At 38.6% G+C, this 25,699-nt stretch overlaps 1 protein-coding gene across 9 annotated transcripts in view; it reads right to left on the bottom strand.

Annotated features, from left to right (window-relative positions):
* Positions 1-25,699, bottom strand: part of RIMBP2 (RIMS binding protein 2) — a 489,205-nt gene that overhangs the window by 10,677 nt on the left and 452,829 nt on the right. For 3 of the 9 annotated variants that reach the window (XM_031948402.1, XM_031948398.1, XM_031948400.1), the window contains exons 19-26: positions 22,397-22,549; positions 20,704-20,862; positions 16,007-16,747; positions 13,660-13,777; positions 5,889-6,041; positions 3,123-3,307; positions 1,582-1,750; positions 453-518 (exon numbers count right to left, since the gene is read on the bottom strand). In XM_031948402.1, coding sequence (XP_031804262.1) covers positions 453-518; positions 1,582-1,750; positions 3,123-3,307; positions 5,889-6,041; positions 13,660-13,777; positions 16,007-16,747; positions 20,704-20,862; positions 22,397-22,549 — 1,744 coding nt within the window. The remainder of the gene's footprint in view (positions 1-452; positions 519-1,581; positions 1,751-3,122; positions 3,308-5,888; positions 6,042-13,659; positions 13,778-16,006; positions 16,748-20,703; positions 20,863-22,396; positions 22,550-25,699) is intronic. The other 6 variants (XM_031948405.1, XM_031948406.1, XM_031948399.1 and 3 more) reach the window with 5 other exon arrangements.

The following is a 25,699-nucleotide window of genomic DNA, read 5'->3' as shown; positions in this document are numbered from 1 at the left end:
CACTGACCTGGCAACTAATTTGGGGAAGCTGAATCTCCTAAGGGAAAGTTGGACAGATCTAACATTTATGATGGTGCTGAAAGGTGAAAAGAAAAGTGCAAGAAGAATCAAAACAGAGAGGGGGAAGAGAGAATAAAATGAGCATATGTATAGATCAGGGGAAAGTTCCAAACAAATGGTGGAAGGAAAGATTAGGACCATCTCCCTCTTCTTGGATATTCTACCTTGGAAAAGTTGAGAACAACCACCCATAGCCCAGTTCTTAAGGACTTAGTGAGGCAAGTAGATACCTAAACCTGGATGTTAAGGGTCTCTCTACTAAAAACAAAAAAGAAAAAGAACAGGAAAGAAAAAGAAGAAAAATAAAAAAAATATAAAAAGTCAATCTGGACAGCTCAAAACACTTCACCTAGTTGATCACATAAATCAAGTTACTGTTTCTTAGCACAGACCTCTTTTAGACTTTCGGGATCTGCGGTGTACAGAGAGAGCGCTCTCTTTGAAACGATCACAGGTGACTTCAGGAAAGGGATGCATATAAATAAAAAAGAGGAGAAGATATGAAGCTGTTCAAAGACCTCCAATCTAAGGGACTTAATGTGAAGGTAAGGGGAGTGAAAAGAATTATGTAAAATATATTCACATTTAAACTTTGGATACTGGGTGTGGATTTCAATTTGAAATAATATGGCTATTGAGAAACAATCCTAAAAAGGGTAGGGTATCTCTTGGAATAGTATATATTCTTTGGACTTGTGAATTTAGGGAGGAGGGAATTCTAAATTAAAATGATGAACCCCATTTTTAAAAGATTAAAATATTAGATCTGAAAAATGCAAAACTGGCCTTTATCTCCATTTCTGAAGCATTTGGAAGGAGAGGCATTTTTCTGTGTATGAGGGTGGGTAGATTTTTCCTATTGCTTAAAAAAGTAAATAAGGGAAGTAAAATAATTCTGTTGAAAACTGGCTGAAAATGGTTTCAACCAATGCTTAACCACTGGTTTAAGATCATTGGTTTGAGGTGATTAGGTTAAGATAAATGAGTGAATGTCAAAATACCTACTACAAAGAAAATGTTTGTTTTATGTAAAAAAGGAACCAAAAAACCCCTACAGCCCCCCAAAACAAAAACCAACCCTTTAAACCTTTTGAATAAGTAGTGATAACTTGAAGGATGAAATAACCCTTTGCCATCATCCTTTCCCATTTGTTATAGATAAGATATTTAAAAGTAAAATATACAAACACACACAATAAACAAGTAGTTATGTTATGCTTTCTAGCCAAGTGATACTACAGCATTGAGTTCTATCAAGCAGAGTGTTCTTCTGTGTTCAGGATTCTGTTTGTCCTTAAAATATCCAGTAAGAACACCAAAGTTTTGCCCTGTCAAGTTGATCTTGCCCAAAGAGCTCTGATGTTCCCATTTTCCAAAGAATTTGCAACAATTAAAGGATACAGAACAGGGCCTCCATTGTGTTGGCCATTGGTCTGGGATTCAGCTATAAAATTGGAAGAGCAAAAGCTGGAACAGCCCAGACAACAGCCTTCAATCCCTGTGTTGTGGATTGCCCCTTACCTATTTTTTCCACGGGGGTATTCAGGGGGAGAAAGCCTTGCTTAAGGAGCTGGTCCATCATTTCTTCATCATCAGCTTGGATTTCTGAGACCATGTTACAAGGTATAAGGCCAAGCCGGGCACAGGTTTCACCACGGTAGAAGCCATCAGCATCTTTGTCTCCATAGACCTGAAGAGGGTTCAAGAGTCATGGTGTTAACCATGGACACTCTCGAGAGCAGGCATTAAAAAAAAATTTGTCTTTGTATCCCTAGCGCCTCACATAGTATTTTATTCTTAGGTAGAGATAATGGACATTGATGAGATCACTAATATTTTAAGTTATTAAAATATATAAATAGTGGGATAGATCTCTTCTGTAGGTATTGTTCTCCTAGTAAATTGTCTCCCTCTCCTTGAAAACAAGGATGGCATTACTTTTGAAATTTTATTCTTGGTATTTAGAACAGTGCTTTTTATAGTAAATATTTAATAAAATCTCATTTTATTATTATTATATTTTTTGCTGAGGCAATTGGGGTTAAGTCTCTTACCCAGGGTCACACAGCCAGGAAAGGTTAAGTGTCTGAGACCACATTTGAACTCAGGTCCTCCTGACTTTAGGGCTGTGTACTCTATCCACTGCACCACCCAGCTGCCTCCTCATTCATTCTTAAGAGTGGAGACTGGACCTCTTATTTCACTGATATTGGGAAATCCCATATGACAAAATTTCCTCTGCCAAGGCAAGCTTCATCACCTTCTCTGCAATTTATGGTTTTAGATTATTGAGAGCTTAATGATTTGTCCAGGGTAATATAACCAGTATTTGTCAAAGGCTGGATTTGATGTTAGGTCTTCCTGATTCTGAGGCTGACTCTTTATCCATTTCCCCATAGCTACTTCTTGCCTTGCACATAGCAAGCATTTAATATTAAATAGCTTGGATTGCAAGTTCTTCATGGGAAAAGTTTTTCTTGTGAACTTTAAAAAATATATTTTGGTAGTTGTATTTCTGATCTTCCTTATAATCCTACATATTTTTAATACAATTAAAAATAATTCTTTGAAAGGATCCAGAGCCTTTTCCAGATAACCAAAGGGGGCTATAGTGCAAAAAAAGACAAAGAACCCTGAAGCTAGCAGGTCCTGTTAAGCTGAATAAATTATGAATATGTCCTGGAAACAAATTACTTCTGTTCCCCAAGAAGAAGTATGAAGATAAATAGCAGATTATCACTGAGTGATTAATTCTTTCACCATGGAAATTCTCAAAATGAATTTTGAAAAACACAAATAATGGCAATCTTTAAATTTTATGCAAACTCATAATGCTTTGTTAAAAGCATTGTGAATCATTCATTTAATCTATCAAATGTATCTGAAATTAGGAGCTGATTAATCATTAGGTTCAGTTAATGTTACAGTTATCAAAGAAAGGTTCTTTTGAAAAACTAGATTGACCACTTTTCCCATGGAGGAAAAAGGAAAATTTCAGTAGGCATGGAAAGAATGGAACAGAGACAAGGGAGTGGTGGTGATGGTATTCCATCTTCTTGTACCTTAATAATCTGTCCTTCCTTAAATGGTAACTCTTCTTCCGCCCCATCAGGATTGGGAGACATCGTATGTGGATCATAGTCAAAGAGAGCGACAAATATTCGAACTGAAAGGTCCTCAGCACCGGGATCTGTTTCAGACTCCTCATACAGGTCTGGAGACAGGCGATCCCGGCTGCAGTACCCATCTAGAAGCATAGGTAAAGAAACATAGAACTTGGTGGTTCTTATCAATTCCTTTCCTTGGCTGGAATTGAGATATTCATCTCTGCTTTGATAGGAAATAGTATTTCAAATCAAATTCCAGCTAGAAACCTTGTTGGATACTCTCATTTACCTTTTTTCGTATAAAAATTAACTTAGTTAAGAATATTTTTAAAGAACACCTTGAATGAGAAGACACTCTTTGGGGTAGGCAGAAAAGTAAAATGTATAATTATCATCATTCTTCTGTCTAGTGTTAGCTGACATGCCATAGGAGGAAGAGGCAGTTGTTTATCTCTTTGGGTGGAACTTTTGGATCAGAAACCCTGGCCAGAAGAAATCCATTTTCCAAGCTGAGGGTCTTGTCTTTTGTAATATAAAAGTCAAAATCACAGCATAGTCAGTGTTTTATTTAAGTAACCAACATTTTCCCTTAGCACCATATTTGTTTTAGTGTGTTTATGGGAGTATATGAGAGTCACACAAGACAGGTAGGTATTGGCTGGATTTAATTTACATGATCAGAGGGGCAGTGCCCACAATGATGAGACCATAAAACCATTAGAGTACGAGAATGAATATAAATGTTTTAGCTAGTCCAGAGATATAAATACTTAGATAGCAATGAGAACTGGACCAGTGATTTCAGTGGTATTGGGAACCCCTTACCCCAATTCATACAGAAAGTACCTTCTCTATAACTTGCTGTCTCTAGAGATTTCTAGGTTTTAGGGCGAGTCACATCAGTAAATGTCTTGCTCAAAGCCAGTGTATGTAAGAGGCAAGACACGAACCCAAGTCTTTTCAATATTAATGATTGATACTACAAGGACAATCACCAAATTCATTCAATGATGTCAGTTCTCTATTCATTACATCACATGTGATTAAACAAGTGTTAATCCATTATTACTGAACCAGTAGATAATATTATTTGTCCTGCAAATAAGTGGCAATTTCCCATGACTATTTGTCATCTTAATCAGTGTTTCAACTGTTTGAGCAAATACCAGTTTGATTTTTTGTTTTTATTAATTACCTATTTAGTTTTTGGCTGGAAAACTGAAATAATATATACACATGTATGCATATAGATACATATATACTGAATGACATTATATGTATAACCATATAGCTACACATATACAGTGGTGAGTAGATGGGAGATGATTGATGATGTTAAATATTCTTTTTGTCCTAAGGTTCATAGCAGTGAGAGGGAGGCAAATGGGAAAATTCAGGAGTGAGGAAGTTGGAAGGACAGTCCAGTTTAGTATTAGCACACACATGCACATATACACACAAAAGGGAGAAGAGAAGACAAAGACGTGTAAGAGAAGTGAGTAAATAAGCACAGCACCCACAGTACTTGGATTTTCCCCCTAAAGGCAACAATCTTCTTGCAAGGACCTGAATGTTCATCTCCTTTCCAGGCAACTTTTAAAAGCCACTTCTCCCATGAAACCTCTCCTGGAATCTACTTCCCTACTTCCACAAGCTCTTCTTCTGTAGTTTACTTAATTCCTTTCTGCCTCTGTGGTTGTCTTCAGGGGCTATATAGATGCTAAATATTAATGATTGATACTAAAAGAACAATCACCAAATTCATTAAATGAAAAAAATTCCTCAATAAATTTGTGTACTCAATGCAGGGAGGGATTCAAATATCTTGGCCATTTTGGTCCACATAATTTTTTTTTTCAGACAAATCATAAAATTTTGATAATTTGCTTAATTACTGTTCCCTGCTAAGAAATAGGACTTTTAAACATTATTTTTTGAGTGCTGGCCTATTATTTAATGAAGGCTGGGAATCTTCTGGTATAAAGACTCAAATTTAGTAACTTAATGTTTGTTTCCCCTGGATGTCACACTGCATGTCTGTAAAATGGTCAACTTTTGAGATCTAAGAGAATGTTTTGGTTTTTGATTGTTGTTTTTAACTTTTGACTCTACATCCTCAGCACCCAGCATAGTTCCTGACACATAAAGAGCCAGCTAATAAATACTTACTGACTGACTGATTTTGTTTAGTTAATGAGTGATTATGTAAGATGTGATTCTCCTAGATGGGGAAGTTCAAGGCTGGGCAAAAGATGGGCTTATCACTGCTTCTGTTTATTTTAATTTCTTGCTGTGATGTCACTATTCCACTAAAGAAATCCACCTTATGTCCACTGATAAACATTTATTTAGCACATTTGACATTTAGTACATGTGAGGCAATGAACTATGCTCAGGAGGTACCCTGTTCTGTGTTTATGAGTGTCAAACAGCTATGGAAAGAGACTGGATAACTTTACAGAGGTTCATGCAATGAAGTGTTTGCAGCTTTAAAAAATCATTATGAAAAAGTTTTCTGGAGTAAACAGTTGGAGGCTTTTTTAAAAATCTATTTTCTCTTAGGGATTAGGCTGGACTGAGGCCCAGGAACTTACCTGCAATGATACCCCATTGACCTCCTGTCAGGCCCTGACATACAAGCTTGTCACAGACACGGAGTTTGATTAACACGCAGTTGGAAGATGCGTCTTTGTGATAAAGGAGGAAGAAGTTCTGGCATACCGTGTCTAAGGTCAGGGGCCATGGCACGATGCGGAGGCTGTATTCTGTGTCCACCCATGCCGCGACAATAAGCTTCTTCTTTTACAGAGGGAATATTACCCTCACTACCTGACCGAGACCGACCGCCTTCACTGTTACTGTCCATTGTAATTTCTATGGAGAAAAAGGGAACGGTCTATTAAACAAAGCCTCCTTTGGCGCGGGAGGACCATGGAGATGAAGGTCTCCTTTTTTTAAAAGGCCAGCCTTCACTGATTTCATCCGGGAACAAGTTATAAGTGAGGTAACGGCGTGTGTGGTGGGAGGGAAAAAAGAAAGTGGATTTTTGAAGCAGATTCTTACCCTGAATTTGATGCTTCTTACTACGTTTTAGAAAATTGGACTAATATAATGAGCCCTTTATTCTGATAAATAAAATCTGAATTAACTTTAAAGAGCTGAGGATTAAGAAAAACTCCTAACATAATTAATTAGATACTTCCTGACAATTATCTTTCAACACCATGCTTAGAAACCCTTTGATACTGGTAGAATCTCCTGGTATTGATTTTTTTCATGGCTATAGAATTTTAGTTAATTTAAATTGAAATGGAAAGAATATTAGACTGGGAATCAGAGGCCTTGGGTTTGAATACAGGTTATGTTACCTACTTCCCTTGCAAGAGACTAGCTGTATTTCAGCTTACTCATCTGTAAAATGAAAGTGTTGGACTAGTTGATCTCTTCCATCTCCAAAGAGATTTCATCATTATAAGAGTTCTCCCTACTAACCCCTCTCAGCCTTTCTATAACCTAAAGCCCTAGAAAGTTGGTTGAAGATCACAGCAAGAGAGGCAAAGGGAGGGGCAGCTAGGTGGTGCAGTGTATAGAGCACCAACCCTGAAGTTAGGAGGACCTGAGTTAAAATCCAGCCTCAGACCCTTAATACTTCCTGGCTGTGTGACCCTGGGCAAGTCACTTAACCCCAATTGCCTCAGCCAAAAAAAAGAGAGGGGGGGGGGGGCAAAGGGATTTGTACAAAACAGTTCAGGTTATGTCACAGGTGGAATATGAACTTAAGTTTCCCTGACAGCAAGTTCAGCACTTACCCTACCATGCCATTTTGACACATCCTAGCTGAGAAATCATAATAGGATCTTTCTTAATATGCAGGAGTTCCTTGTACCAATAAAAAACATTTTGTGTGTGTTATCAGTCGATATTAAATTTATAAAGTGAGACGACTTCTGTAAAAATCAAGATGAATATTTTTGTGTTTTGGGCTTACTTTTACCATATTACAAGGGAAATGTGATATCATTATGGATGGCCTATTTAACTGGCTTGCCAGGTCAGGGGCACCATAGTGCATAAAGCACAAGACTTATCTTCCTGAGTTCAAATCGGACTCTAACACTTATTGGCTGGGTGAGTCTAAGCAAGTCCCTTAGTCTTGTTCCTCAGTTTTCCCCATTTGTAAAATGGGCTGAGAAGGAAATAGTAAATCATTCCAGTATCTTTGTCAAGAAAATCCCAAATGGGATTATGAAGAGTTGCACATGACTGCAATGATTGAACAACATTTAGCTGTTAGAATCCAATCATTTTCTTGGGTACTCTGCCCTGTTCTCCCTTTCAGGAGATAAAATGGGAACATTTACTTGTGTTCTGTTTGGAAATGTCTCCAAATGATCATAAAATTTCCCTCATTTTAATAAGGAGAAAGTAGAAGCCAATGAAAGCTTACTGACTTTTCCCACACAGGGATGGGCATCAAAATCGGGATCTAAAACCAAATTTTTAAACTCCAGACTCAGTGGTCTCTCCAAACACTCTAGCTACTGATCATTTTGAAGTAATGTCTTACATGGAATCATTCCCTTCTTCCTCATTTCTTGTTCTGTTAACAAATCATTGGAACTCAAGGATATGACTCCTCCCAGTTCTTAAGGTGTATTCTTGAGATATGTTTTGGGATCTAGTTCAGTGGCAATATTCAGAGATAGTTTACAAAAAGGATTACTAGAAAACTTTTGATATAATTTACTCTATTTTTCTAGAATTTATCAAAAGGTCTACTAAATAAAGATATGTGCCCAGCTTTTAACTATTTAAGTAATCATGGTTGCTTACGTTTGCAAGGCATATACAAAAACACACACTCATTTGATAGTTGTGGATCCACTGATTCAATACTTAGAGCTAAAAGGAAATTTTGAAGTCATTTACTTCAACTGCTTCATTTTACAGATGAGAAAACTGAGGCCGGGGGAAGGGAAAGGTTAGGAGATATTCCTGACATGACACATGTAAGTAAAAAAGTGGAACCATTATTCAAACCCAGGCCCTCTGATTTAAAATCCAGCAATCTTTCTCCAATATCTTCCTTTCCTGTCTTACTTGGTGGTCAAAGAGAAACTTTGGCTTTTCCAATCCCCCTTAGGTAGCTCCTGGACAGGACCCACGGACTTGGACAGATATGCAGATGTATTCACATTAAATCAATGGAACTTCATTGGATTTTTGGCTTTGGAATTGAAGAGTTATTATAGAACTAAGTTCTGCCTTGATTCACTCTGGGATCTTGGGTTAAACCCAGTCCCTCAATCTGTAGGACTCAATTTTCTTCTTTCTAAAACAAAGAACTTTAAGATCCCTCCTGGTTCTGTAGTTCATTGACTTTATGACTCTAAATTCTGGAAGTTTTAGTTCGGCAGATTTTACATTCTTAGTCTCAGGTCACTAGAATTTATTCCCACTATATCCATAAAAACAACATGGACTATATGAATCTATTGTAGTGACTCAGCTAGCAATAATTCATGGGAACAAGACATTGTTTTACCCTCCTTCTAACATCTTGCTTGAAGTGAAACTCAGAAACAAATTCCATAGAGGTTCTCAAGAAGAAATAAAAGGAGTCCCTTATAGTTACCAAGTCCTGTTGATTTTACCTTCACTACATATTTTGTATATAATCCCTTCCCTCTTCCAACTCTGCTATCTCCTTGGTTTAAGGCCTCTTTACCCCTAGCCTGTACTCTTTCCACAGTCTGCTCGCTGGTTTACCTGCCTCAAGTGTCTTTCCATTATAGACACCCTCCACTTTCCTGTCAAATTGGTTTTCCTAAATTACAGGAAACTGTGGAAAACTGACTTTTTTGTTATTCCTGCTATCCTGAGGTCAACCTCAGCCTCTGTTCAATACACTTTGTTAACTCCTATCATCTCCACTATCAAATGTAAAATCTTATGTTTGGCTTTAAAGCCCAAATAATCTGTCCCTTTCATATCTTTCCTTTCTTCTTACACCTTCCTCCTCTCCATACATTCTGTGATTCAATGACACTGGTTATCTTCCTGTCCCTTTAGCAATATACTCTATCTCCCAATTTTGCATTTTTGCTGTTTGTCTCCTATGTTTGAAATGCTCTTTCTCCTCATCTCTGGCTATTCTAACTTCCTTCAGTTCCCAGTAAAAATCTTATTTTCTGCAAGTAGTTTTTCATGTTAATGCCTTTTCTCTAAGATTATCCTCAATTTGTCCTCTATATTTTTTGTTTGGGGGTAGCCCAGTGGTCCTGTGGATAGAATGCTGAACCTGGAGTCAGGAAGACTCATCTTCTTGAGTTCAAATCTGATCTCAGACACTTGTGTGACCATGGGTAAGTCACTTAATCCCATCTGTAAAAATAAATGGACAAAAAGTGGCAGTATTTTTGCCAAGAATACCCCAAATGGCATCATGAAGAGTTGGACACAGCTGAAAAACAATTAGATAATAACAAGTATCTTCCTGTACATAGCTGTTTGCACATTATTTCTCCCATTAGTCTGTAAGCCCTTGAGAGCAGGGACTGTGCTTTGCCTTTCTTTGTATTTTCAGCACTAAGCATATTGTTGTTGCCTTAAATTGACTTGACGTGATAGGATCAATCCTCATTTGACTCTAAGATTTCCTCATGTTATCATCTTAAATCTCTTTTTCTTAGCCAGTCTCCAAAATGAAGCTTTCTACCTTCCTTGTTTCCATTTCTTTGTAATTACTTCTTAATCCTTTGCAGTTTAGTTTCTGACTTCCTTGTTTTACTGAAAATGATCTCTCTAAAGTTATCAATATTCTTTTAATTGCCCATTCTGATGCCATTTTCTGTCCTCTTTCTTGATGTGTCTCAGCAGACACTGCTGACCATTCTCTTTTCCTAAATACTCTCTCCTCTCTGGTTTTTCATGACTCTTCTCCTTCTTGGGTCTCCTGCTACCTGTCTCAGGTTCTTTCTGTTTCTTCATTGCTGGGTCATCATCTACTACTAATCTTTTGATGATTTTTATGTTTCTCAGGCTTCCTTCTCTTTTCTTTTCCACATTCTTTCTTACTCTCTTTCTTGGAAACCTCATCATCAACCATGGATTTAATTTAATTATAATCTCTTTGCAAATGATAGCAAGATCTATATATCTAGTCCCAGTTATTTTTCCCCAAGCTCCCAAACTCTATTACCAATGGATATTTTCTACTGAATTTCCTTTAGGTATCTCTAATCCAATATGTTTAAAGTAAACTCATTATTTTTTTTCCCCAAACCCATCTTTTTCCTAAACTTCCCTATTACTTGTGAGAATACTATTATCCTTTCCATTGGCTAGGTTTGCAATCCAGGAGTCATCTTTTAATCCTCAATTGCCCTTACCCCAACACATTGAATCAATTGCTATCTGTTATTGAATTTACCTCTGCAATATTGCTCACATCTCTCCCCTTCTCTACTCACAGTCACCATCTTAATTCAAGCCTTAATCACTTCTCACTTGAGTATGTGATTGAAACAGCCTCCTAATTGCTCTATTTCATCACTTCCCTAACTAATTCATCATCCGTACTGCTGCCCAAATGATCCTTCTAAAGCATATGTCTGACCATATACTCCCTTTTAATTTCAGTGGTTCCCTATGTTCTTTACAAATACAAACTCTTCTATTAAGCATTTAACACCATTCAAAAATTGGCTTTAATCTACCTTCTGATCCTTATTATTATTCCCTTTAATGCACTCAATGGTCTAGACAAATTGGCCTTCATAGTTCTTCACACATGGCACTCCTTTCTCCATCTTTGAGCTTTTCCTTGTTGTGCCCCATTCACAGAAGGCATTCTCACTTTCACCAAGGAGAATCCTCAGTTTCTTTTCAAGTTCAGTTCAAGTGTTGCCTTTTGCATGAAAGTTTTTCAGATCCCCATGGATGCTGGTGACTTTCTGCCAAAATTAACTGATATTTATTTATTTTTACATATCTTTAATATATAAGATGTTCCAAAAGTCTTAGTATAGTCTTAAGCTTTAATAGCTTTAAGACTTCTGAGATGTCCCATATTTATTTATGTAGATAATCTCTCTCCCAAGAGAATATAACCTCCCTGAGGGAAGATAATATGTTTTTTTTTAATCTTTCTATACTAAGCACAAGTATATATCTGGTACTCAATAAATATTTGGTCAGACGATCAAATGAATAGATTAACTCACCTATCAGATTATCTGCATAGTTGTCTCCCTTTCTCTCCCTTCATTATCCCTTCCTTTTCAAATTTTTTCTTCCTCTTCCTCTCCTTTCTTCCTTTCCTTCCTCTTTTCTTCCTTTCATTTTTGCTTTCCTTTCCTTTTTTCTCTTTCTCTTTGTCCTTCATCCTTCCTTCAATTTCTTTTGTTCTTTTTTTCTCTGTTCCTATTCTTCCTTCTCTCTGGCTTTCTCTTTCCTTTCTTTATTCCCTTTTTTCCTTTTTCCTCTCTTTTACTTCTTGCCTGATTTCCTTATTTTCTTCTTTCTCTCCTTCCTTTTTTCTTCCCACTCTCTCTTGTTTTTTTCCTGCCTTCTTCAATAATAGAGGAAAGGCAAACCTTAGAGTAAAGACGCCAAATCTGATCTCTCTCAAAAACAAATCAAAATTTGTAACCAACATGGAGGAATTTCCATACAGAATGAATGTAGATTTTACAAGTGGAGCTTGTTGAGATGATGAATACTTTATAAACTATTATGGAATGAGTTCTTTCTATTTGTTCAAGTTAATTTGCAATGTTTGTGATTGCTAAAGATGTTTTGAAGGGCAAAGACTGTCTGGGACTTTTCACATCATTTTAAAACACTGCCATACTTTAGAAAATCCTGCAATATTCCATCAGAATTATGCTGACAGAAATCTCAAAAATTAGAATGAGGCAGCTGAGCCCAGTTATACTGAGCTGTCTCAGAATAACTGGGGGAGTTTTATAATTGCACAGGTGACAGGAAAACCTGGAAAAGGAACTTATTGCTCTATTAGCATTTAGGGTAGAATACTATTAGTGGCCCATCATCAGCTGCTCAAATGGTATCATTTTTCTGAACTCTTTGCTAGAGAAACAGGGTATTTGTTGATGATTCTTTTCTTCTTTCTTTTTAAATTTTGTAGTCTATTTGCAATACTGCTATGATTTCAGTTTCTTTGAGTATAAGAGAGGTTCTGCAAGTGTGTGTGTATATGTGTGCGTGTCTGTGCATGTGTATATGTGCATGCACAAGTGTGTCTTTGTGCATGCTTTAAAAAATACAACTTTGTTCAATAACTGAGTTCCATTATCTTGTGCATGATACTTTTTGGAATTTCTTTTTTTCTTTCCTTCTTTTGTTTGTGGTTTCTTTATTTTACTTTATTTCTTTTCTCACTCCCTCTTTTTTTTTTCTAGAACAAAACTCTATCTGATCCTGATTCATTCCAACAACAGAAGAGTAAAACTGCTCCAATGTGTCCTCTGACATTTGCCCATAGGCGCCTTTTAATCCAATGGATCCAGTGAAATAAATGAAAGGACAATTTTGGCTCAACTTGCTGAATTCCAAAAAGTAATTCAGAGAATGGAAACTGAAGGTTGGATGATGATCAACAAATGAAAGGATGGCTAGGTGAGTGAATGGAGGGAAACACTAATTTCAGATTCCCATATCTATATCTTGGAAAGTCTTTCTCTTCATCTCGGTTCTAAATTTTGTCAACTAACATTTTAATATATAGTCTTCTCCCAGTCATTGCTTTTACTTTACTTTTTACTTCTATACCATTTGTCTGGTTTCACTTGATCAAATGTACCCTCCCCCCTCATTTTCATATTAACTCTCAGTGATCCAAGGATTGATAAGCCATTTTATGGATTTCATAATCTTTTGATTTTCTTTCCTCTTACTGTCATTTTCTTAGTAGTGCCCATCCTAGGATGAGCTATGGATAGGAGAAACAGAGAAATTCAAACTATTTACATATGGATGCTAAACAGTAGCTCGGTTTAAAATAACAACAACAATAACAACAATTAGATATTGAATTAAAGGCTAGAACAAGAGGGTCTTCCCATAGGAAGCCTTTCCTGGTTCCTTTGGCCATCAATGCCCTCTTCCTCTTCAAGTTATTGTTTGTCCTTATATTTCTCTATTTCCATGTTGCATTCTCTCAGAATACTAACTTCTTGGGGACAAGACTATTTTTGTCTTCATATCTCCACTGCCCAGCTTTATTCTTGGCACTTATATGGAACTTAAATTATACTTCTTAGATTGAATTGGATTACTCTTCCTATCTTATATTACTATGGATTATTGAGAGTTTTTTGTATTTTATCTTTTAATACTATGCCTTCATATAAATAAATATATGTAAACACAAATATATAAACACAAACACACATATGCAATACATTAAGGACTGAGAATTCACTCTGTACTCGTAAAGAACAGAAATGTACCAATCAGGCCAACTGACCAATGGAAGGGACCATCATTGGCCGGGGCCTCTGAGGTCCAGCACTGCCATGTGATAACCTTCGACCTGGGTGATCCACCCTATCACTCCGTCCTGCAGACACTGGATTTCCTAAAAGCTGAAGACAAAACAACACAACAGAGTCACAAGTTTCACCATCGCTAGGTTCAAGGACATTTGCAAAGGTCATTTCGGTTGGGGAGCAGAAGCTCTAAAGGCAACTAAACTTAGCTTTTAACTGAAAGGTTAGCTGAAGCACCTGGAAGAAAAGCAGACCAGCATCAATCTCCAATCAAGTCACGTTTGGACATGTCGCACAAAATGGTTCACTTGGGTGCCATGTTTTGGGTCTGCTGTTGCTGTCCATAAAGAATTTGAATAAAAGTTGCAAAGGCTTATATTCTTGCAGAATAAGATATAATTTATCATTCCTTTAAAGACAATGAAGGTCTTCCCTCTAGAGTTTGAATGCTAAGGTGCCATATGAGTTGTTACTGTACATAGCCAAGGGATACATTTCAACAAGACTCATCTCTTTCTAAGCAGTGTAAGAGAGAATGGAGAGAACCCTGAACTAGAAAGCAGGAGACTCAGGTTCCAGTCCCAACTCTGCCATTAACCTTATAACAAGTCCCTCCCTTTCTCAAAGGTCCCCAAATTTCCTTTTTTTTTTTAAAATAAAGAGATAGGGCACTATGATCTTTACAATGTCTTCTATTTGTAGATCTATGATCCAATGATCCATTAATCTGTAGGGCTCTTTCCACACCTCATTTTCTATAGTCTTAAAAATTCAGAATTTTCCAAATAGATTCCTTGGATGTAGTTGTCTATGTGAGAGTGATAAAAAAACAAAACTCTGGACTGGAATTTCTTCTGCAAGTTCAGATTGCCTGTACATAGCTTGTTCTGTGCATTGCGCTGAAACAAACCTCAGTGATTTATGGTGAACTAAGGGGAACTCCTGTTTACTGCTCATCTAGATAGAAAAGCTGAAATTATTCCAAGGAAAAAGAAAAAAATCGTGATATTTCATGATACTAATTTGAATAGAAGAGGTTATGATGAACAAAGGGAAAGTATATTCAGTCGTATAATTCCTAAGCTTTGGGCAACGAATCCTGAGTACAGAGAGATTAAAACCTTAAGACATCCTGCTGGTGAAATCCTTGCTTGGTCATGGTCTCATATTTAGTGCCCACTTACAGAAATATAAGGGATTGCTCCAACTCAGACTTTGGAGTGGGGTTAGAAGGGGTGGATGAATGAGGTTGGGGGAAGGTAAAGGCTAACCAGCTCAAAGCTTCCTCTGCAATTCCATTCCAAGGTCCAGGGTATGGGGTGATCTGAAAAGAGGGCACAAATTAAAGATGTATGGGAATCGACTTTGTATGGTGGATACAATGCTGGACTTGTTCTTGGAAAGAGCTGAGTTCAAATAACATCTCGGATACTCACTCTGTGACCTTGGTCATGTTGTTTAATCTCGCTATGCCTTTCTTTCCTTATGTATAAAATAAAGGGTTTAGGTTCAGTAACCTCCAAAGTTCCTTCTAGGAACTCTAATCCTATGAAATCACTTTTTCTAAGTCTTAATTTCCTCATCAGCAATATGGAGGTTTTAGCCATGTTCCACAGAATTATTAGAAGGCTCAAATAGGATAATATCTGTGAAGTGCTTTGTAAGTTTTAAGGCACTATACAAATGTGGGTTATTATTATTATTATTACTCATGAATACCTATTCTTTAAATGTTAGTAACTCTGCTCCTGGGAACAGGTTAGAGAGTTGTCCTAAGTTGTGAATATAGGCTGGCAAGGGATAGAAAATTCATCCTTGAATATGAATGGCAGGAAGGCTAAGGCAATCTAGAAACAATGCATAGTCTCATTTATGAATTCTTCCCTTCAATTTTGTTTTAAAGTCAAAGAATAAAAGCCAAATACTTTAATCCACAATGATCTTGTTATCAGCAGCTGTCATAACAATGGTAATAGGGTGTATTGAGGAGGAGGGGAAAAATACCAAGAAAGCCAAACTTTCCAATAATTCTAGTTCAGCTAACCCTTAATTAAAATTTAGATTCAGTTGTCCTTTAATAAAAGCAGCCATTATTGTAATTTGTTCTGTGGGAAAATCATCATTATAAGCAAAGTAAGGAGGTCTTGAGCATGGTAAGAAGCCTGCGAAATGATGAGGCTGAGGAAATTAAAAAAAAATGCATGAAGAATGAAAGGAGAGCCAGTGGGGGAAATTCCCAAAGATGGACACTAGGAAATCAAAAGAAGAAAGAAAATAGATTGGATTGGCAAGCAGATGTTAGAAGGGAGGTTTTACTTCACACACCAAAGAACCTTCTCCATCTCTGGGAGCTGATTTTGTAAGCAGGACAGCTGCCCTGCTGTCACTCATCTGGACCTTCCAGCCACAGCAAGGGTCTTCTGGCTTCATGGGATCACTGTAGTGACTCTTCCTGGGGCTAGTTCTCTCGGGGCCAGGTGTGGTCTCATTGTTCCTGGTGACCTCACTGGGGACAAACTGCTCTCCAAAGTCTTCCTCAATGCTGGTCTGCCGGGTCAGGGTTTTCCTATGGGCTAGGAGGGGCCTTGGACTTCTCCGGCATGAACAGTGGCTGCGGCCAGGGCAGCAGGGGGTACGAGGGTGAGGGGATGGATGACCATGGACATTTCGGAAGCTAAATCGAGACTCCTCTTCCTCACTCCCACAGTCAAGCCCACTGTCTGGGCTCCGGGTGAGGGCCTGGCTAAATCTGTAACCCTTCTCTTCAGGGGCAGAGTCCTCTGAGTGATGGGCAAACCCAGAGAGCCTGTGCTTGGTGGGGAACCAGGTGGTCTGTTGGACCTTGTCTTCAATACAACACCTGGGGAACCTAGGTCCTCTGGCTCTGGGGGCTTTCATCTTATAGGACAACCCTAAACCTTGTTTGTGCAGCAGCTCAGAATAGTCTCCATCTTCTTCGGCTACTTCTGGGATACTAAAAAGTTTTTTACTGTGGTGGGTCTGTTGGGGAAATTCGGGCTGTTCCCAAAAAGTTGCATCGGTGATGGTCCTATTTTCACAGCACTCCTTGAGTAGTATGGGATGTTAAACCAAACAAACAACAAAAAAGAATAGGTGCAGAAGAAAAAGTGAAAGAGAAAACAGAAAATGAGGCCAAAAAAGGGAAGGAAAGAAAAATAAAAGACAGAATTAGTTTTAGACATGATGACAAACGGAAGGCATGCGGCTTACTCAGTGGAGGGGGAATGGCAGGCTCTGGATGGTTCTCTGAAAATAAAGACATGTTGAGAGTGTTGGAGAGAAGGCAGGAGGTCACAGTACAAACAGAGAGCAGGCATACTGATGCTTGAAGAGGAAGGAGCCAAAGCAGCCCATTAAAAAGAGAGAAAAAGAGAGAGAGAAAGAGAGAAAATCAAAAATGGTACCTTAGAGAGAGGGGCTGGAAGAGGGAGAGGTTCTAGGTTCTATGGGGATTAGAGCTAAGGATGGTTCCAAGCTCAGAGCTAAGACAGGTTCTGCCTCCTTGTTTTCCATGCTGACAGAATTGTGTTGAGGGGTTACATTGCCTGTCCTGTTTTTCCTTGGACCATGTGTGCTTGGAATCCACTACGGATGGGGGTTTGGATCTCAGTCTACCTAGGTCCCAGGTGTCCTGTTGGTTGGGACAAGTTTTACAGGGTACCATTTCTTACTGGCAAAAGGCACCTACCACAGGAGAAGCATTCCAGAATGGTACCCCACACCATAACGGGGAACCCCTACATGCTGATGACAAGATGGCACCAGCATCTTTTACCCCCAAGCTGGAAACTTCATCCAACCAAGAAGCCTAGAACTTTTATCTGACATCAAGCTCTCAACCATATCTTGTTCCTAGACAGCCGCCACCCCCAAGGAATGGAATACATACCAGGTAGAGAGAAGCACCCTCGGAGAGGAGCAGCTGGAAGGAACATTCCATGTAGCTGTTTCTCAGACAGTAAATGAGAATGAATTTGTCTGTTAAACATGCAAAGTACCTCCATATACTGGAGAGCACGTATTAGTATTGGGAGGATGGGGACCTTTGTGTGTGGGACCTGAGGATGATTTAGAGGGAGAGGGGATAGGAAAGATTCTATTGGCTTTCTATTAACACAGCACCATAATCTTTCTCCCTGGAAGAAATTTTTTCACTTAGGACTCCTTAGAGATTTTACCACTATTGAGAGACTTTGTTGGGTGGGGAGACAGCATTGCTCAATTGGATTGGATCCTATAAGATACATGTGGAATAGGTGGGCAGGAAGGGTATCAAGAGAAGTGGGGGGGGGGGAATCATCCTGAGCTATTTGCACTAAAGTGAAAAAAACTAGGAGTACTCTGGGTTTCAAAAGGTTCTGATTGAAAGAGCTCACTAGGAACTTAAGTACAGATTGCTCATTGGATTGGACCCCACAAGATATCTGCACGGGGAATAAGTGGGCAGGAAAGGTATCAAGAGCAGTGGGGGGGGGGGAGAAAATCATCTTGTGCCATTTGCATTAAAGTGTAGAAAACTAGGAGTACTTCTGGGTTTCAAAAGCCTCTGACTGAAAGAGCTCCAAATGCTCATTAGGAATGTAAGTATAGATTGTTTGGGCCAGTTAATAAGGAAAGTGCATCAAGAGTTTGGGAGGATGGAAGAATCATCACACTTCAGATCTGGGAAGGACTTTAGAATTCATCTAGACCAGCCCATGTACTTAATTTAGGAACTTAATTTAGTATATCCATGATCTAGCCCCTTAGGAAAATATACCCTCCAGTAAAGAGCAACCTAAAAACTTTGACCACTGGATTCACTACTTTAGAATTATTCTATTCCCCCTTACTCTGTCCCCTCAACTATAGAATCCTTATCTCCCATTTCTTTGTATTTTACCTTTTACAGGATTTAGTCATGGAGGACCATGTTACTGGCCAAATAAGTGAAAATCAAAGTAAGTAAGAAGATACTGGAATTTTGCTCCTTTAGACCTTTTGCCAAGGAGATCATAGAGGGAATTCCTAGTAGAAGGTAAGCTCCTTGAGGGAACAACTATTCCATTTTAATCAGTGCCTGATGTTCAGTAAGAGATGCTCAATAAATGCTCACTGAGTTTAATTACAATTGAGTTTTCTGACCTCTCAGGTCTCTTCTAGTTCTGAGGCAATAGGAACTACTAGCAGGAAATAAAAGTCCCACTGAGAACAAGATTTGATATTGTTATCTTCAAGATCAGGAGGCATGGCATTCTCCAGAAGTAGCAATCAAAGTGTAGGGCTCATGGGAGAGGGAGGTTTTCAGGACCTCGTCATGGCACATTGGAAGAAGCAGCCTTTCTCTATGCAATGGGTCACTGATTTGGCAGCCATATTTGGATGATGGGTTTGGTGACTTCCATTCAAGCCACATGAACCAGTGCTCCAGTATGGCTCATAGATTCTCACAGAAGAACCAGGGGAACACAGGGAGCTTTGCTGAGGGCAGGCGGGGAGTGTTCCATAAATGGGAAAAATTCTCTACAGGCTCCCCCCAGAATTGACACACTCTGAAACTCTTGGAATATGGTTAGGGAAGCTCCAAAGAAGGAGGAAAATAAGTCTATTCTAATGTGGGTGAGGTAAAGAAGGGAGGGATAAAGGGCCATCTCTCATTTGTGATCTTATTTTTCCTTTTTATGGACCTATCCTTTCACAAGTGAAGTAATTTTCCTTAGGATAAGGAGAAAACTGCCTCTTTCAATATTGGCCAGTACTTGCTCTACAACTGATGCTCTTAGAGAATCCCCTGGGATACTCAGAGGTCAAGTGACTTGCTGAGTTAGAAAACCAGATCCTTTTAGCTAACTCCTAGGCCAATTCTTTTTCCATTATACCTTTTTACCCCCTCTAGCATATGATTCCCTGGCTCAAAAAGTTCCATTGATCCCTCATCACCTTTAAGACAAATTACCTCTACCTTAAGCCAAGATTTTCATTACTCAGGGGTCTTTTCTCTCCTACTATGGATAGAAAACTAGTCTTGGAGTCAGGAAGACCTGGTTTCAAGTCTCACCTCTGATGCACATTTGATTATGTGATCCCAAGCTTTGTTTCAACTTCTCATTTTGCCTTCAATGCTCTGGATACTCTTTAAGATTCTAAATTGCAGAAAAGTTCTGACCTGCGTTGACAGGAGCTTCTCCATCTGAGAGTTCCCTATGCAGTAAGATCATAGATCCAGTTTTCATCCCTATCTTAAGTATACTCTGAATTTACTGAAATACAACCATGAAGAACACAACAGAATGCTCTATGAGGACTAAAGGGGGAAAGCTTAATATTCACTCTGTGTGTGTGTGTGTGTGTGTGTGTATGTGTGTGTGTGTGTAAAATCAAGGAAGAATTCATGAAGGATGTGGAATGTGTGCTCAGCTTTTAGAATGGGTAGGAATCCAGCCAACAAAGAGGACATAAGGATCCATTCAGACAAGAGGGTGCACAAAGGTGGGAAAGTATGGCATGTGCTCAGATAGAGAATAGACCAGAGAAGATGTGGGGGTCAGGAATGCAAGATCTTCCAGGTCTGGAAGGAAGTAGGAGTACCAGGTTCTGGAAAGCCTCGAATTCCAAGGAAAGAAGTTTGAACCATCCTTGACAGGCAATAGGGAGTCAATGAAAATTTTTGATCATTTTAGAATGGTGTAACTCAATTTCTCCACCTTATTTCCCCACTACCAAAAATCTCACAGAGGACAGAAGTTATGTGTTACCCATTGCTGCATCTCTCGCTGGACACAAAGAAAGTGATCAAGAATTCTATTTATTCTCCTCCAAAGCAGAATTCCTGAGGAAATGAGGCAGAAATATACACGCCATTCCTGATACTGGGTTAATGCGCTGCCTCAAAATTGAACATCTGTGTATGCAATTTGTGGGACCATCTAGAACTGAGCTGATCAAAGGGACAAAAAGAGATTGAGAGATGACCCAGCGAGAGAGAGCTCCAGCCCCAGCCAGAACCGCTCCTGGCCACTGACCTTAAGTGTGTTGTGCGGAGTTCCACTGGACCGCCTCCTGCCCCCGTCCTCCAGCTGCATTTCGGAATAAAGTTCCTCCTCATCCTCTTCCATAATGTCTGACAGGTCAGAACCCCGGCTGCTCTCTGTGTGATATTCCTCCCCATGACCATAGTGGGACTGCAGGATCGGAATTGAGAGAATGGGATACTTAATTGAATGGCTTTCCCCATAGCACCTCCCCTGACAGGATGCTGGGGCTTCTTTAAAACTCTAACTCTTGGGGCAGCTAGATGGCATGGTGGATAGAAAACTGTTGTGGAGACAGGAGAACTTGAGTTCAAATCCAGCCTTAAACACTTCATATTCATTAACTCTGTGAACTGGGCAAGTCACTTAATCTTAACCAAAAAACACTGTGTAGTGCTAGAGTAGGAGTAGGGAGACAGAATAGGCAAAGAGTTTCCCACGTAACAAATAAAGAACTTCCTCAAATTGAAAGCTACCTTATTGATGGCTCAAATGAATCCTGATAACTTTATAATCATGACCAATCCTGGCTCCAAAAAAAACTTAGAAAAATTAGTCCTCTTTCCTTCAGGGGAGAGGTAGGAGACAATGGGTATAGAATACTGCATCTACCATCAGATGCAATCATAGTTCATTGGTTCTGACCATTTTCTGTTATCATAAAGGAAAACTCATTGAATATATCCGAAAACGACATTGATACAAAATGCAAGGCATTAATAAAACGTATAACTTTCAAAAATTTTAAGTTTACTTACAATTTCAAATATATGAAATCTTGTGAATGGAAAAAGGAAAGAAATAAATATTTATTGATTGTGTGATATGTCTAGTTCCATTGACTTGCCCCATCTTAAAGCTCTAAATTTTAGTTTATATTTTAGCTTATTTGTTTCTGTGCTAAGCACTTTACAAAATCTCATTTGATCTTCATGAAAACCCATTATCATATTCATTTTTAAATGTCTTGCCCAGGGTCTTGTCACATAGCTACTAAATGTCTGTGGCTGGGCTTGAACTCAGGCCTTCTTGATTTCAGGACCAATGGCTCATCTATTGTGCCATCTAGCTGCCTCCAATCTCACATTGTTGCCTAGGAGCTTTGTGATGGAAAAGATGATTTAATTGTTAATGTTTTAATAGGTTCAAGGGAAGCAAATTTAGTTTGCCAGAAAGAAAACTTCCTAGAAAATAGAGCTGATCTAAAATAGAATGTTTCAGGAGGTCTTATGTTGAAGACTGGATTATCACTTGTTGAGAATATTGTAGAGGGATTCTCATATGAGTTCAATCATGTCCAATTGTTCATGACCGCATTCAGGATTTTTCAAATTTTCTTGACAGCGAGAAAAAGTCCATGATAGGGTTAAGGACCTCTTAAGGACCTTGAGATCCTCTTAAGGACCTCAAGGGTTAAGAACCACTGCTTTAGGTTAATGAATGGATAATTCTAAATAATAAATGAGAAAAGGATCTATCTAAAGGAGAGAGGTCATATTCTCTACCTTTGCAGGTCATTTCAATAAATATTAAGCACTTCCGACCAGAGGATTTGATGGGGAGAGTTTCTGAATTTTGTGCCTGAAATGGTAAAATTCAGCTACAAAGGTGGTGACCAGGTTCCTGCTGCCATATGGGAATCATTAAGAACTGACCACTGATAGTTCCACAGGCTGCCAATTACCTGCTTGCCAAGTTCAGAACCCTTCAGAAAATCATCCACAGAAGCTCCTCTCCTTTTGATGTCTGGTGAATCATAGCCATCTTCTTCCTCCTCATCAGAGTTTGCATAATGCCCAGCCCGGCTCCTGTCCTCGAACATGCTCCTTTTCTCCATCTTGGAGGGAAAAAGAGAAGAAGCAATTGAGTAGATATTCTACTTTGTTTCTGAGCAGCTCAATCTCTACTTCAGAACATACAAACTATAATAAGGACTTGTCCATTTTATAGATGAAGAAAATGACTTGTTTAGAGACATACAGTTAACATATGTGTGACGCAGACTCAAACTCAATTCTTCCTTAATCTATGAAATTTCAATTCTTATGCTTAAGACCTGTGTGATCTTGGAAAAAATCATTAGCTGTAGGCTCTCATATCTTAATACAGTGCTTGGCACAGTAGGTACTTAATAAATGTTTATTGATTGATCTTAAGGCAGATTAAAATCATATTAACTTTATTGGTGGACACATTGATGTCTTAAATTCCCAGGTTTTTTCAGAGAAACTGATATTTAATTGTATTTCACTTAGTTCTTAATCTTTAAAAAAAAACATACTAGTGGGCAGCTAGGTGGTGCAGTAGATAGAGAACCAGCCCTGAAGTCAGGAGTTCAAATCTGACCTTAGACACTTAATACATCCTAGTTGTGTGACCCTGGGCAAGTCACTTAACCCCAATTGCCTCAGCAAGAAAAAACATACTAGTAGGGAAGAACAATAGCTAGCAAATGGATCTCAGTTAAGTTGGGCCTTCCTTGGCAAAGTTATTGCAGAGACTCAGAGTTGGAATCTTGAGTTCACTTGTGAGTTCATTTTTAAGGATATTGTCAGTGAGAGAATGAATGACCTGAGACTTGCCTTTGAGCATTTGAAATAAGAGAGACTAGTTTTTCCATCCTTGGAGCCAGAGAGAAGAACTAATGGGTAAAAGTGACAAGTTGATTTAGGCTTAATGTTGGAGAACTATCCAAAATTGGAATGTGCTACCATGACAGGTCTTGAGTTTTCCTCATTGGAGGTCCAGTGGAACCTGGATAACCTTGTCAGGGATGGTGTAGAACTTCCTGCTGTGAGATTATAGTAAACTATCCTCTAGTAGGGAATCTGAGATCTCTTGAGTGACCACAGATGTCATCCTAATTCAGTCCACTGGGTGGCACTACCTGCTTGAGCCTAAATTTTTTTTCTTAATTCTGCCTTTTTGGATAGATGCTTTGAAAAGGAAATGTAACTAGTTTTTTTTCCCCTGATTTTTCCTACTTGTCTACTAATATTGTCTTTATAAGGGTTTATCCTCCTAGAATTGGATTTCTGAGATCCTAGAACTCAGAAGAGATTCTCTATTAAGTAGAATACAGGGCAGTGAGGGAGGGACCGGCTCTTTGGGGATACTTATCCTAGAAGAGAGAAGATGCAGGGGAAACATGATAATGTCTTCATATATTTGAAAAGCTGTCCTAAGGAAGAGGGATTATCCTTGCTCATGTTGGTCCCAGAGGGCAGAACAAGGAACAATGGGTGAAAGAAAAAACAATGCAAATTTAGGGTGGATATCAGTGGAGTTTCTTAAGAGGTAAAGCTGTCTAAAAGAGAAATGGGTTGTAGAGAGTAGGTTCTCCTTAAGGGAGATTTACAAGCAGAGGCTGCATGGTTTTGGGGGGTTTTTTGGTAGTTAGATGACACAGTGGATAGAGTTCTGGATTTGGCGTTATAAAGCCCTGAGTTCAAATCAGAACCCCCAGAAACTCATTAGCTGTGTGACCCTGGACAAGTCACATTTTAGTTTTCTCAATTGTAAACAGTCACAATAATAAAATTTACCTTGCAGAGTTATTATGAGAATAAAAATGAGATAGTATTTATAAGATTTATAAATATATATAATTTATAAACTTAGCATAGTGCCTGGCACGTAGTAGGTGGTGTGTGTGTGTGTGTGTGTGTGTGTGTGTGTGTGTGTGTTTTATTACCTAGCAGCAGCAGCAACTCATTCTTAGGTATGGATTAGTTGTCCTGGGTAAGGTTCCTTCTCGTTCTGACATTCTATTATTTTGAGTGAAAACGAAGGAACAGAGGAGACCCTTGGGATTTGGATATTCCAAGGCATTACAGGTCCCCAGAAATATCATAACACCATAAAGAAAACTGCTTTCACACAAATCATGAGGATAGCATTATACTTTTTAGACCTTTGAGAAAGAAACTTTCCCAATATGCTCTCAGCAAAATCCTGCAGATTGATGTGGGTTTTGTTGAGACTATTGTTTTGACTCTGATTTGTTCACTGAAATGTACTAAGTCTTAAAGAATCTGGATAGCAGCTTATATTTGCCACTTGCAAGCTGGCTGATCATAGGGACCCAGGAATGGTGAGAGAAAAAAGTGGCTCGGAAGTCAGAGAATGTAGGTTCAAACTCTGCCTCTTGACATCATTGTGATGTTGGATAAGTTACTTAATCTCTATAGCCCTCAGTTTCCCCAGGTATAAAAATGGGGTCCCTTCTAGCCTGGTTTTCTTCATCTATAAAGTGTTATTAATAATGCTTGCATCATCTACCTCTGAGAGTTATGGAAAGAAAATCCTTTGTAATCCTTAAAAGGCTATAGAAATGTGCCTTATTATTACTATTATTTTAATCTCTTTTTCAACTCTTATTGCCAAAACTAGCATTTCTAATACAATATTGAATAGTAATGGTGATAGTGGGCAACCTTGTTTCATTCCTGATCTTATTGGGAATGGTTGCAGTTTGTCCCCATTACATATGATGCTTACTTATTACTATTGTTTATTCATGCTTTAAACTTTACTTGTCCCTACAGTAAATTGAGGGACATTTGCTCCCAAAGTTAAAACAAGATGTTTTTAAGTATCTATTATCCATTGTGTCTTTTTATGATTATGGATTATTTTGTTCCTGACCTACGGGAAAGACTTCTGAGCTTTTATTAGTCCGATCAATCACAGTCAGACACACTGTACATGACCCCAACATAGTGTTATCATTTTGTTCCTCCTCCGTAGGAAGGACTATAACTAACCATGGACATAACCAATCCATAGCTATATCTTCACTCAGTGGGGTAGCTTAAGACCCCACTAAGACTTTGGGGACATATCCCAGAAGAAATTGTGTCTTCCACATTGCACTTGTCTAGAGAAAATTGTACATTTCTCGATGAAGATACTAGCATCAGACTATATTTTGCTCATCCAAGAATGGTTAAGAAGGATCCTTCTGTATCTATATAAATCTTATAAA

Source organism: Sarcophilus harrisii, chromosome 1, assembly GCF_902635505.1.
Source record: "Sarcophilus harrisii chromosome 1, mSarHar1.11, whole genome shotgun sequence".
Lineage (NCBI taxonomy): Eukaryota > Metazoa > Chordata > Mammalia > Dasyuromorphia > Dasyuridae > Sarcophilus > Sarcophilus harrisii.
The sequence above is the reverse complement of the archived record's forward strand: the minus strand, read 5'-3'. Positions and strand labels throughout refer to the sequence as shown.